This window comes from Neoarius graeffei, chromosome 12 (assembly GCF_027579695.1).
Source record: "Neoarius graeffei isolate fNeoGra1 chromosome 12, fNeoGra1.pri, whole genome shotgun sequence".
Classification (NCBI taxonomy): Eukaryota; Metazoa; Chordata; class Actinopteri; order Siluriformes; family Ariidae; genus Neoarius; species Neoarius graeffei.
The window spans coordinates 9,580,840-9,595,097 of NC_083580.1; the positions used below are offsets into that span (position 1 = coordinate 9,580,840).

At 45.0% G+C, this 14,258-nt stretch overlaps 1 protein-coding gene across 1 annotated transcript in view; it reads right to left on the reverse strand.

Moving 5' to 3' along the window:
- Positions 1 to 2,543: 2,543 nt before the first annotated feature.
- The window catches only part of zgc:64106 (uncharacterized protein LOC393348 homolog), a 65,540-nt gene continuing 53,825 nt past the window's right edge, over positions 2,544 to 14,258 (reverse strand). Inside the window, exons 5-6 of the mRNA XM_060935503.1 lie at positions 3,476 to 3,585; positions 2,544 to 3,348 (exon numbers count right to left, since the gene is read on the reverse strand). Of these exons, the coding sequence (XP_060791486.1) occupies positions 3,169 to 3,348; positions 3,476 to 3,585 (290 nt within the window). The 3' untranslated portion in view covers positions 2,544 to 3,168. The remainder of the gene's footprint in view (positions 3,349 to 3,475; positions 3,586 to 14,258) is intronic.

The following is a 14,258-nucleotide window of genomic DNA, read 5'->3' on the forward strand; positions in this document are numbered from 1 at the left end:
TATATATGATAGACCACGAAAAAAGCCACCCAATATTATTATTATTATTATTATACATTCATATTAGCATACTTGAAGGCCAACGCTAATTTACCTAACAGCACCAATGCTAACAGCTAGTTGGTGCAGTTAGCATCAGGGGTTAAATTGGGCCGGGGCTGTCCGGGGCTGAGCCCCGGCACATAAGCTCGGAGTGGATGGCATATGATCACGCACACATCAAAAGCAACAAACGATTTTCAGTTCTGAATAATTAAATATCGTTTTATTAATCAATAAACCCATGACTTTTATGAGATAGATCATAGTTTTCCTGATAACAAGACGACCTGTCAAAGCTATTTAGAACAGAACTTGCGATCAGAGATTCTGGTTTCTGGAACACTGCGTGGGTTGCCAATTCCGCTTTTTATAAGCGACTTTGGGGTTTCTTTTTTTGTGAGCTCGCTTTAAAAAAAAATCAGAAGTCGTGGTTTGCGGGTTTTTGGGCTTGTATTTCAGCGTTGTGACTTGTTTATAATTTTCTCCGTACACCGTCTCCCCTTTTACCTGCATACGATCCTATTGTTTAGCAAAACACATACTGTCTAAAAATAAAAACACAACATATTTAGATCAGTATTATTTTTTCCCCTCTTCAGTATTATTTGATATTTTGTTTTTAATAATAAAAAATATGATAATGATTATGTTCACTGTATTGTTAATATTATTAGTGTTTTATTATTTATTGTTAATATTTAATTTAATGTTAATTTATTATTATTTATTGTTAATATTATTAGTGTATTATTAGTGTAATTATTATTGTTATTATGTATTCAATTATTTATTTGGCATGTGGTGCTTTTTGTATTGTCTAGAACATACATAAGATGAGCATATTATAGCAGCAAAATAGAAGCACAATCATTTGAATGCAGCAAAAGTTTTGCTGCATTCAAATGATTGTGCTTCTATTTTGCTGCTATAATATGCTCATCTTATGTATGTTCTAGACAATACAAAAAGCACCACATGCCAAATAAATAATTGAATACATAATAATAACAATAATAATAAATTCTTCCAATGTTATAGTGTTGTTTGTATTTGGTTGCATTCACTGCATGAATATATTTGATTGACAATTTGACTGACAGTGTTTTGGCATATTTAACATTTATCCTCCAAAATAAATCAACTGTTTTGGTTTAAGATTGTGCAAGCCTTCAAATTTTCTCACTGAACATTTCTCCTTCACATTTTTCACCTGTAGGCATGTGACAAGATTTAACATGATATTGCTCAACCTACCTCTGTAAAGTCAGCTAACAACTTATTAAAATGCACCAGAATTCAGCAAATAACATGTATGATAATAAAAAACTTCTGGGGGAGGACCCCCAGACCCCCCACTAATCATTTCCTTCAAACCAATGTACAACAACCTGTACAATCTGTTACATTGGCCAACCAATCTACATTCAAACTGCCATAATGTGTAGGGGGGCACTACAAGACACACATAGGCCTACAACACACAGATAAGGTGTATATCTCTGTGCAATATGATATGGTTATCAAATTAGAGGGTTATTTTCCAAAAAGTATATTGGGGCAGGGCGGCAGGGGCGGGTACGAGGCAGAGCTCCCCCACATAACCAATCCCAATTTAACCCCTGGTTAGCATGGCAGTGCAGTCACCTTCCAGCCAGTGTAGCATTTCAGTAGTGTTAGCAAAGGCCAGTGGTAGCTTACCCACGAGTTGGTGCTGTTAGCGCGGCAGTGGAGTCACTTTCCAGCCGGTGTAGCGTTCAGCAGTAGTGCTAGTGAAGGCCAACACTGGCGCAGTCAAACCAATGCTATCGAGAGCTAATAGCGCAGGCTAACGACTGAGAAACTAAGATTTCTGTCTCCAGACTCTTCTTCCACACAGTATTTTTCACCCATACTTAAGTATTCATTTCCCTCTGTAATTTACTTATTTTTAAAATCAACATTGACAACTACACACAACGGAGCGACCTGGCAGCCAAAATTCTCTCAAAATCTTCCACTTTTAATGAACCAAACCTGGCGGCCATGTTTGTTTACAAATTGTCACAGTCGCTCACTAGCGTGGAAGTTTTACATCTCTGGCATGTCTCTTTTTCAGTTTTTTGATGTCCGTTGGTACATTTTTCTCTTGTAAATATGCGTCAGGAATATCTAATGAAGTCTTAGTAGTCTTTCGGGTGTTCAGCATGTCTTTAGTTTCAGTTTTCAGTTTATTTATTTAGTGTTTAATTATAGCATAGCTAATACTGGATTAGCCTCGTCTTTTCTCTTTTCCGACGGACAAAGAAACGGTTCTGCGCATGCGCAGCAGAAAAGTTTTTTTTTTTTATCTTCGCATGAGCTCCAACATGTGACGTCATGTTGTCTTGACAACGTGCGATATTGTAACAATACTGCATGCTCATTCTCCATTGGGTAGAGTGACGTAATTCATGTAGGATAAGCGATATGCTAAGAATATTGCATGCTATCAAACCAAATGAATGAAACCACCTAGAAGGGAATAGAATACATGTTTTTATTCCATGGAAAAAGTGTCTTGTATGTATAATAACCTGTCTTACTTGATGCTTTTACAAAAAAGTCATTTGCTTTGTGATAATGCTAAGCATGTGCATTGACTCAAATACTGGCAGCTCAACATACAGGTATGCTATACTGTAGATTCAAAGTACAAATAGTAGTGCCTCTAAGCCGATTCATTTTTATGGAACTACCAAACACCATATTGCTGTTGTTGGTTTTATTCTTTGTGGTGATTATGTGAAAAAACTGGGAGTCTTAGTGATACAGTAGGTAGCATTGCGTCCTCACAGCTCCTGGGTTCATGGTTTGATCTGAAGCTTGGGTTACTCTCTGTCTGGCATTTTGCATGTGCTCAGCATATTCAAAACCATACCAGTAGGTGAACTGATGAAATACCACATCACACCTGGTTTTCCAAGCATAAGCTCTGATTGTAATTTACTCGCAGTTACTTCACAAGTCTGTGGCATTAAACAAGAAATTAAATAGAAACCAATCGCTACAAAATGGAATGTAATTTTTAGCTAAAATCTATTTATAAAGTACTAATTCACAATACTACACTGTGTAATAGCAACCTGGGTTGAATGTTTATCCAGTAGTTCAGAGCTTAGCTGTCAGCCTCTCACAGTACTCAAATGCTTTGGCTCCAACGGCTTGATCTCGAGCCGCTGGAGCTGGGAGGACAAGGGAGCAGTCGCTGTCAAAATATTTTCCAGAGATCCCTTTGGTCTCCTCCGCCACTGCACAGTATATTGTACTGACAGCACCTTCTTCAGCAGACTAGAGAGAAGAAATATGAACACAAACATACAGCATCTGACTCAATGTAAATCTTTGTTCTTTGGCTCCGAGTGTAATCCACTGTTATATGACTGAGAGTTACAAGCTGAAGCAGTTTAAACTTTACCTTAAAGAAGAATATTCCCACCATGTTGAAGATTAATCGAACAATCCAGTTATAGTGTCTCATAACTTCAGTCATAACAATACCTGGGTGGAGCGAGTTTGCTGTCACACCTAAAAATCATGAAGAAGAAGAAGAAGAAAGTAAAGAAAGTTTAAGACTTAAATTCATTTAAGGGTTAGATCACTTAATTACAGAGACGTCTTAAAACATGAAGACACTCAACATTTTTACTAATCAGAATAAAAATTCTTACTCTATCAAACAGATAATTTTGCAAAATTTGCAAATTTATCTGCCAATACAACAAGACTATATCAAGCTTGAAATTAGTAAAAAAATGTCCAGAAATATGTTTAATCATCATATATTTGGTTTTATAATATAAAATAGTAGATAAATTGGACGATAGTTAAACTAGAAGGGCACTCGGTAGAACGCATATCTCCGCCAAGCCACGTATTATCAACATCAAAATCAAGTCACTTGGACCTTGGATAATACCAAAGCTGTCCACCAAATTCCATCCAAATCCATTAACTACTTTTTGAGTTACGTTGAGAAAAGACAAAAAAAAAATTCCTGGATCCACATTTATACATATTCGGATTTGCATCAAAATCTAATCACTTGTTCTTTGGCCCATGGGCCACCTTTCCTCAAAATTTCATCAAATCCATTCAGTACTTTTTGAGTTACGTCGGGAACAGGCAAACAAACAAACGGAAGCAAAACCATAATCTCCTCCAACAAAGCTAGCAGAGGCAATAAGATCATTTCACTTGCCAAGATGTTATCTTTTTTGAAGTGTAAAGCTTTTTATATATATTAACAAGATCAATAACATATTGGATTATTTCACAAATGGGGCATGCCACCACAAAATGAGTCCAGTGTTGCAAAAGTTCATTCCAAGATATTGCGATTTGAAAAGAGAATAGCATTGAATAATGATCCACATTATTCACATTATTCTAATTTTGCCGTAATACATTCCTTAATCTATAATGTATCCGATAGTGTAATTGTAGCGGTTCGCTATGAATGAGTGGAGCACAGAGGACGGCAGGACAGAGATCAGGTTGATACACTTTTATTGTCACACTTTTCAGTCTAACAACTATGTTTTACGTTTACAGACACCCACACACACTCGGCGTCTGGATCCGGGGAGAGACCCTCTGCTCTCGCTCTCCCTCCTTAAATAGGGCGCGGTCACTGGGAAGACACACACAAACACAGGTTAATTGCCGTCAGGTGTAGTGATTCTGCCACTTACCTTCCCTGACTCCGCCCTCCTGTCTCAGACCGGCGCTTGACCACGCCCCGCTACCACATACCCCCACCGCCTGACTCAGGCCGGGCGGCCGTCCGGCCCGCAGCCGACTCCCCCCCCCAACGGGAGAGGAAGTCCGCCACGACCATCTGCGCCCCCGGCCTGTGGACCACCTTAAAATTGAAGGGTTGGAGTGCCAGATACCAACGGGTGATCTGCGCGTTGGCATCTTTCATGCGGTGGAGCCACTGGAGGGACGCGTGGTCCGAACAGAGGGTGAAAGGGCGCCCCAGCAGGTAGTAATGGAGGGCGAGGACCGCCCACTTGATCGCCAGACACTCCTTTTCAATGGTGCTGTAGCGCCCCTCATGCACTGACAGCTTCCTACTGATGTAGAGGATGGGGCGGTCCTCCCCCTCCACCTCCTGGGACAAAACTGCCCCCAGCCCTCTGTCTGACGCATCGGTCTGCAACACAAAGGGAAGAGAAAAGTCAGGGGAGTGTAAAAGTGGCCCCCCACACAGTGCAGCCTTTACCTCAGAAAAAGCCCGCTGGCATTGCTCCGTCCACTGGACCGGATCTGGTGCCCCCTTTTTAGTGAGATCAGTTAGCGGGCTGGTGATGTCCGAATAATTAGGTACAAACCTACGGTAATAGCCAGCCAGCCCCAGGAACTGTCTCACCCCCTTTTTGGTCTTGGGCCTCGGGCAGGCCGCAATCGCTGCCGTCTTATTAATTTGGGGACGCACCTGCCCATTGCCCAAGTGGAAGCCCAGATACCGTACTTCCACCTGCCCAATCGCACACTTCTTTGGGTTGGCTGTGAGCCCCGCTCGCCTCAGCGACCTAAGGACGGCCCTCAGATGTTCAAGGTGCCTCGGCCAGTCATTACTATAGATGATGATATCATCTAGATAAGCGGCCGCATAAGTGGCGTGGGGGCGGAGGACTCTGTCCATCAGCCGCTGAAACGTAGCGGGCGCCCCAAACAGCCCAAACGGAAGGGTGACGAATTGGTGTAAACCAAACGGTGTGGAAAAGGCCGTTTTCTCTCGAGATAGGGGAGTCAAGGGGATCTGCCAATATCCCTTCGTCAAATCCAGTGTCGAATAAAAGTGAGCAGTGCCGAGTCGATCAAGCAACTCATCAATACGAGGCATTGGGTACGCGTCGAATTTAGACACCGCGTTGACTTTTCTGTAGTCCACACAGAACCGGACCGACCCATCGGCCTTGGGTACCAAGATCACCGGGCTGCTCCAGTCACTGTGGGACTCCTCGACGATGCCCATTTCGAGCATGGTCTCAAGTTCTTCCCGAACCACCTTTTTTTTGTGTTCGGGTAGTCTGTAAGGGCGGCTACGCACTACTACCCACGGGGGCATCTCTATGTGGTGCTCTATGAGGTTAGTGCGACTGGGCAGGGGCGAGAACACATCCGAAAACTCGGTCTGCAACTGGGCGACCTCCGTGAGCTGGGTCGGGGAGAGGTGGCCTCCACAGGGGACCAGAGGGGTACGTGATGTCAATGCCCCTTTTTGAACCTCCGGCCCCAGCTCCGCCTTCTCCGGAACCACCGACACCAATGCCACAGGGACCGCCTCCTTCCAGAGTTTAAGCAGATTGAGGTGGTAAATTTGTAGCGCCCCACCCCTGTCCGTTCGCCTCACCTCGTAGTCGACGTCCCCGACTCGCCGTGTGACCTCAAAGGGTCCTTGCCACTTGGCGATCAATTTGGAGCTCGATGTGGGCAACAGTACGAGTACTTTATCTCCCGGTGTGAACTCCCTAAGGCGCGTACCCTTGTTGTACAGGCGGGCTTGCCCTTCCTGGGCCTGCCGCAAATTCTCCTGGGTTAGGTGGGTGAGCGTGTGGAGTTTTGCGCGCAGGTCCATAACGTATTGAATTTCGTTTTTACTTTGGGAAGGTTCCTCCTCCCAATTTTCCCGCAGCACGTCTAGGGTGCCGCGCGGCTTACGCCCATATAATAATTCGAACGGGGAGAACCCCGTGGAGGCTTGGGGAACCTCTCGCACTGAGAACAACAAGGGCTCGAACCACTTATCCCAATTATGTGCGTCCTCACTTACAAATTTTTTAATGATATTTTTGAGGGTGCGATTGAACCGTTCCACTAAACCGTCCATTTGTGGGTGAATCACACTGGTGCGGATCAGCTTAATCCCCAATAAACCATACAGTTCGCGCAGTGTCCGTGACATAAATGTAGTGCCTTGATCAGTCAGAATCTCTTTCGGGATTCTGACTCGGGAGATGACGCGGAAGAGCGCCTCCGCAATACTGCGTGCTGAGATATTGCGCAGAGGCACTGCTTCCGGGTATCGCGTTGCATAGTCCACCAGAACTAATATAAAGCGGTACCCCCGTGCTGACCGATCTAATGGCCCGACGAGATCCATTCCAATTCTCTCAAACGGGATCTCGATCAATGGAAGAGGGCGCAAAGGCACTTTTGGAATGGCCGCTGGATTTACTAACTGGCATTCGCGGCATGCTGTACACCACCTCCGAACATCGCCGCGAATCCCCGGCCAGTAGAAACGGGCCATTATTCGGGCTAGTGACTTATCCTGCCCTAAGTGTCCAGCCATGGAATTAAAGTGAGCCGCCTGGAATACCAATTCCCGGCGGCTCTTCGGAATTAAAAGCTGCGTGACTCGCTCTTTAGTTTGAGTGTCCTGCGTCACTCGGTATAACCTATCCTTCATAATCGCGAAGTAGGGGAAGGACGGGGTGGCGTTCGGCTGGAGCGTTTGACCATCGATTACTCTTACTTGGTCAAACGCATGTCGCAGAGTCTCGTCTCGCGACTGCTCTAATGGGAAATCTGTGAGGGATTCCCCAAGAGAGAGAGGAGGGGCCGGCGGCTCCTCACTCTGATGCGGAGATGATGTAGACGGCTCTGTGACAGCTGCTCCCGCCAAAGCGACACCGGGACCTCCCCCCGTTAAATGGCAGGACCCACTCTTGACTAAGTGCGTCATTAAATCCCGAAATCCTGGCCGATCAGTCCCCAAAATTAAAGAGTGGGTAAGGCGAGGATTAACCGCCGCCTTCACTATAACTTTTTCCCCTCTGAAAAAAATGTGGACCGACACCAAAGGGTAGTTGTGAACGTCCCCGTGCACACACAACACCTTCAACCCCTGTGCTCCCCCCAGTGCCTCGTTTTGAACCAGGCTTTGGTGAATTGAGGTCTGATTACAGCCCGAATCCACCAACGCCTGATATGTATCCCCTTGGATACTCACCGGTATGCGATACGCTCCGGCCCAATCGAGGGCGGCCTCTGGCGCGTCAGGGATCCGAACCACCGCGCCCACTTCCATCACCGTGCACTGCTGTTGCAGGTGGCCCGGTCCCCGCAGCGCCAGCAAACTGGCCCGGGCTTTCCCGCTGCACCGGTGTTCTGGGGCTCACTCACCTGAGGGGGGGGGAGAGACAGACACAGAAGGGAGAAACGGGAGGGCACCATGGGTGCGGCGGGCCGGCTGGGGTGGTGCCGGCCCCCGCGGTGGGGGAATGGGGCGAGGACGGGACACAGGAGGAGGGGGAGAGAGAGAGAGAGAAGAGGAGAGAAGAGAAGATGCCATCTGCTGTCCTGCCGCCGGAACAGCCGCCAAATGGTCCTCTGCCAGCTCGACTGCCTGATCCAGCGACGCCAGGCGGTGGCACTGGACCCACTCCGCAGTTCCTGCTGGCAAGCGAGCAATGAATTGTTCCAGCACCACCTGGTCGATGATCCCCTCGGCGTCACGGTTGTCGGCCCTCAACCACCGCCAGCAGGTGTCCCGGAGCTGCTGGCCAAACGCGAACAGCCGGCCGACTTCCTCCAAGCGCAACGCGCGGAAGCGCTGGTGCTACTGTTCTGGGGTGCGCCCCACGCGCTGGAGGACGGCCCGGCGGAGGTCCGCGTAGGCCAGCCGGTGGTCGGCGGGGAGCTGTAGCGCAGCCAGCTGTGCCTCTCCCGTTAGCAGGGGGAGGAGGCGCGCCGTGCACTGCTCCATCGGCCACTCCAAGGCTTCTGCGACTTGCTCAAAGAGCGTGATGAACGCCTCGGGGTCGTCCTGTGGGCCCATCTTGGTGACGGTGAGGGGCGACGGGCCCGCGGTAGGAGCGCTGGTGGACCCCGCCGATGCGAGGAGGTGCCGGAACGCCTTTCGGTCTTCTTGCTGGGCCAGCACCAGGGCCTCGAAGCGTCGCTCTTGTTCCTTTCGGAGGGTGACAAGCGCCTGGTGCTGGCTTTGCTGGGCCATGGCGAGGGCGTGGACCAGGTCGGCGAACGGGGAGGACTCCATGGGGCTGATCGGCTGGTGCTCCACGTCCCGGGTTTCGGCACCACTGTAGTGGTTCGCTATGAATGAGTGGAGCACAGAGGACGGCAGGACAGAGATCAGGTTGATACACTTTTATTGTCACACTTTTCAGTCTAACAACTATGTTTTACGTTTACAGACACCCACACACACTCGGCGTCTGGATCCGGGGAGAGACCCTCTGCTCTCGCTCTCCCTCCTTAAATAGGGCGCGGTCACTGGGAAGACACACACAAACACAGGTTAATTGCCGTCAGGTGTAGTGATTCTGCCACTTACCTTCCCTGACTCCGCCCTCCTGTCACAGACCGGCACTTGACCACGCCCCCACTGCCACAGTACTAAAAAATGTTTTCATTTGTCCTGTCTTTCAGGATTTGAACAATATGGCCAGCTTTCTCACTGATGCCCTGTGCAATGGATATAATTTAAACAGTACAGGATCCAGGGAAATAACAAATAGTTCAGTCATCGGGATTCATATAGAGGAACTTGAATCTATGGTCTTAACACACTTGCCTCGGCACAAAATGATCTCCTGGCAAATAAAAATATCTTGAATATAGTCCAATTTACCTAGTATTTTCTTTTATAAGATTACAATAAGCCAAAGATATGTAGGATTACTAAACCTATTGTCACAAACATGGCCATCCCAAACTCTCATTCACTCTCTATGAAGCAAAACACTGTATGCAACTGCCACAATAAAATTATAACATTTAAACCGAAATAGCAGACTTTTATAAATGTTAAAGGCTCTGATTGCAAAGTTGAATTCTGGGTAAAATGTTCTATTTCTATTGCTGCTGGAGTTTCGAGATGTTTTACTGCTGCACACACACACACACACACACACACACACACACACACCCCATGTATCCTGTGTGTGAATGTTTTGCTGAGATAAAAGGCGTCCCGGATTTTATGATTCTGGAGATTGTCGAAGCAAGTGAGCAACACTATTATGTGAGCACCGTGGGGCGTTTGACCTACTTTTAACCAAAACAAGTTGGTGTGGACAAACATGGCGGACTCGGCTCTCCCGCCAGTGGAAAAGAAAAGGAAAGCCTGCCTAGTGAGTGCAACTGCAAGATAAAGCAAGGTTAGATGATATCATTTTTCTGGACAGATAACTAAATCATTCTAGCTAGCACTTAGCTATCTTAGCTTTAGGGCCTCTGCATGCTCTTGCGACAAGGCTTTCGCAGATAGCTTTTCGCAGACAGTTGTAATTTATCGTTGAGCGAGGAGTAATAGGCGTGCGCGATGTTATTTACCGCCACAACACAAGGGGGCGCGAAGTCGCGAAATCGCTAGGAGTAGTTGGTGGGTGTGGTTAGTGGAGTGTTTATCCTCCGGTTACTTATAATGACTAGAACTGGAGTCGTATAGATGTACGTACTTCCTCACTTCCTCGATCAACCGCTCTTCGTGCTGCTCCATCTTCGCTCATGTTTTTAAAAATGGCGGTAGTGAAAACAAACCAAACCGGGAAAGTAGGGAAGCGGAAGTGCGTGTACAGCGTATGTAGAGTGGACCAATCAGAGCCCTCTTGTCTGCGATGCTGTCTGCGAGGCTTCTGCGGTGGTCACAATTTTTGGGAGGTGCGCGCAGAGCGTCTGCGAAGGGGGGGCTACGAAGACGCCATCTGCGACGCCATCTGCGAAGACTGCGTTGTCAGCATAAATTGGCCTTTAGAATGCATGGGCTCGACTCCACAGTAGCGAGTATGTAGTTATACACCGAATGTTTTGATCTTGCAGAGAAAAAAATGAGAACACAAAAGCAGTAACGGAGAAAAAATATATTTGTTTTTTATTTCACGGATCGATTTGTGAATGTCAACCACAAATTACATCCCTGCAACTCAAAACCCTCTGAGGTCGATACAGATTTACAATGTTTTCCACAGCATGCAGAATTAGTTCATAATTAGTTCCATAATTATGCTAATTAGTTCAAGCTCTTCATGTTGGGCTGTTTCCGTATAGCCATACTGTTTACTTCAGGTAGGATATTCGGTCCCAAAATGGTGAAAAGCGACCCTCAGCGCATCAAAATGATCACATCTTGTCCGCATGATATTGTTCTCGTGAGACATGGGAAAATGCCATGTACAATAAAAAAAATAAAAAAATTTCAGATGACTTTGCAGTCAGCACCTTTACCTTCCTTGCTTATGTACAAATACGAAAATAAAGTTCATTTCCGGTTTTATAACTCTTACACATTCCTATCGGGAAACAGTGTTATTGAAGAAAAAATATCTACATTTAGTCACAGATGTCATCTTCAAAATGCATTAAGGGTGTGATTCTAACATGTGTGCAAGTCATAAAAAGTGCACAGCTACGTGGTTTTCAGTCTATGCGGTTTCTCCCCTTCACTTATATCAATGACTTATGTGGCATGAAGGGAGTCAAGTGCATCAGGCAAAGCAAAACCAAAATCTGGGCGTGCCTTATGTAAATACCATGCATTCTAACCTTGACATATGTGCTTTTCAATGTATGCACTTCTGAGGGCTGTAGTAAATCAAGCCAAGTGGCCAAACACTATATTTACCCTTTTAAGTCCGAGATAGACTATTTTAAATATTATTATACATGTACAAAAAGTTAAATTCCTAAATTTGTGTGTCATTTGTTTTAAACTACAGTAACATTAATTGTAACTTTATGATACAATGTTAAACAGAAAAACCTGTTTTACACCACTTGGTGAACAAACCTGGTAAACAGTTAGCTTCATTAGAATAAAACAGAAATATCAATTATGAATCAAGAGCTTCAGTTAATGTTCACAATGTTCATACATCAGAATGGGAAAAATTGTGATCTCACAGTGAAGTGTGACTTTCTTTCGCCGTGGCATGGGTGTTGGTTTGAGCCAGATGGACTGCTGGTTTGAGTATTTCAGAAACTGTTGATCTCCTGGGGTTTTCACACACAACTGTCTCGAGAGGTTACACAGAATGGTGCGAAAAACAAAAAACAATGAGTTGAGTGAGCGACAATTCTGTGGGTGGAAACAAACGCCTTGTTGAGAAGAGAGGTCAGAGGAAAATGGACAGATTGGTTCGAGCTGCCAGGAAGGATGTAGTAACTCACAGCAACTCTTTACATTCGTGGTGAGCAGAAAAGCATCCTATTAAAGTGGCCAGTGAGTGTATATATTTTTGCAAACAAGTCTTATGTCTTGCACTTCCTGTAGTAACAAACAACCGAAAATGCACCAACATGGGCTCTTGGATAGCTAAATATAAATACTATAGGTGTATTATTATAGAAATATAACAGCCAATTTAGTATTTCTCGCAGTGAGTTTGGCTACTTATTGCACTTTGTATTTGTGATTCCCATTCCATTCCCAACCTTCGTCATGGCAAGCTACAGATTTGAGCCAATATATTGGGAACCACATGCCTTTACCCCAGTGGCGGCTGGCCCATAGCAGAGACTCAGATTGTTTTGCAGGTCAAGGGGCCCATAGGGCCCCTCCTGGGAAAAAACAGGGGCCCATTTCTACAATGGGGGGCCCAGTGATTATCCTTCAGTTGAAGCGAACCTAGTGAGCGAAGCAAGCCCTGGGGCAGCCCAGGGGCTGTTTTTTTCTTCTCAATTCTGTTTTTTTTTGGTATTAGAAGCCATATGAAGCAATGTAGATGACAAAAATCAATGCTTCAACCAAATATATTGAGATACTGTTTAATCAGTGGCAATATTTTGGAATTCAACCACAGGCCACTATATATCACATCTATATTATCTCCTCCTTGTAAATTATAGCACAAGAATGGGTTTGTTTTTTGCATGCTGTGACGGTCTAATTCTTCTTGTCTCTAATCATCTCTACTTCTAATTTCAGAGAATCAGATGGGATGCTGAATCTTCAATCTTGGGTTCAAATTCAGGCTATGAAGTTTGAAAATTAATAATGTCTGATACTAATGATACAACAGTTGATTAAATCATCAGAATCAGGATGTGTGTATATGTGTCTATGATTGTTCTGCATGCTGTTCAGTATTTTGTGATGATAGAAAATAAAACAATTGAACCCAATCTCTGAACATTTCTTTAATGTTTAACAACCATAGTAACAACTTATACAAGTAATGATCAGATCATCTGACATCTTAGTTTTGATTGATTCAATTTCTGGTGTGTTGCTGCCTGCAGTACACTGTAGTAGTAGTAGTAGTAGTGGTTGCTGTTGTAGTAGTTGATGTTGCAGTAGTAGTAGTTGTTGTAAATCTAGTATGACTAATTACCTTGGGTATCAGGGGTATCAGTTTTTTTCAGGTGAATGTACTCTCTTTCTGCCGAAGAATGACAAAATAGATGTATTTTTCTTTTTTTTCTTATCCATGTTTTCTTGTCTCTTTCGAATATTCGTACATAGACCGTAAGACGCCATCTAGCGAAAGACTTGGATCAGGTTTTACTCGCTTGGGACGCTACAAACGGGGCGGCGTAAATACACGAACGGGTCTGACATATATTCAATATGGCGGCGGTCAAAACAAATTCATCCGATGTTGAAATCTGTTGAGTATCCAGATAATTATGTTGGAAGTTGCATATTTGTGCAAGATTTTCGATATTGAGACCATGAAGTCAAGTAATACGCCACGAAACGTTCCAAATAGGGTATAAAATGCTCGCATCCATATTGGCCCCTGCCCCTCTCGACAATGCGTTCATTATTCGAAATAGTGCGTCTTAGACGCAGGCGCGCCAACAATCTGAGTCTCTGCCATAGGGGGCGCTCGGGCACCGCCCTCCCAGATGTGGAGGGGGGGGGAATATATATATATATTTTTACAAATTTTATCATCAATGTCAGTTTTACTTAAAAGTGTGTGCCTACATGCAATCTGAATTATTTAAACATTTCCACCAACTGACTCTCATTCAACAGTGAATTTCCACCGACAGACTCGTATCATTTCTCTTCTTGGGCGCTCGTCAAAACGCCCCAGAAGTGCAGCGAAATAGCCAATTGTGTATGGTTGCTAGGGAAAAATAATAAATATTTGGCCAATCAGCATCGCCGAATTTAATGGTTTTGGGGCGCTGGAAATTTCACCCCTGCTACAGAAAATGTGGGAAAGTTTTGGATTGCTATGGTGATAAACTTGAGGTCTCAGGTCAGTCAGTCAGAGAGA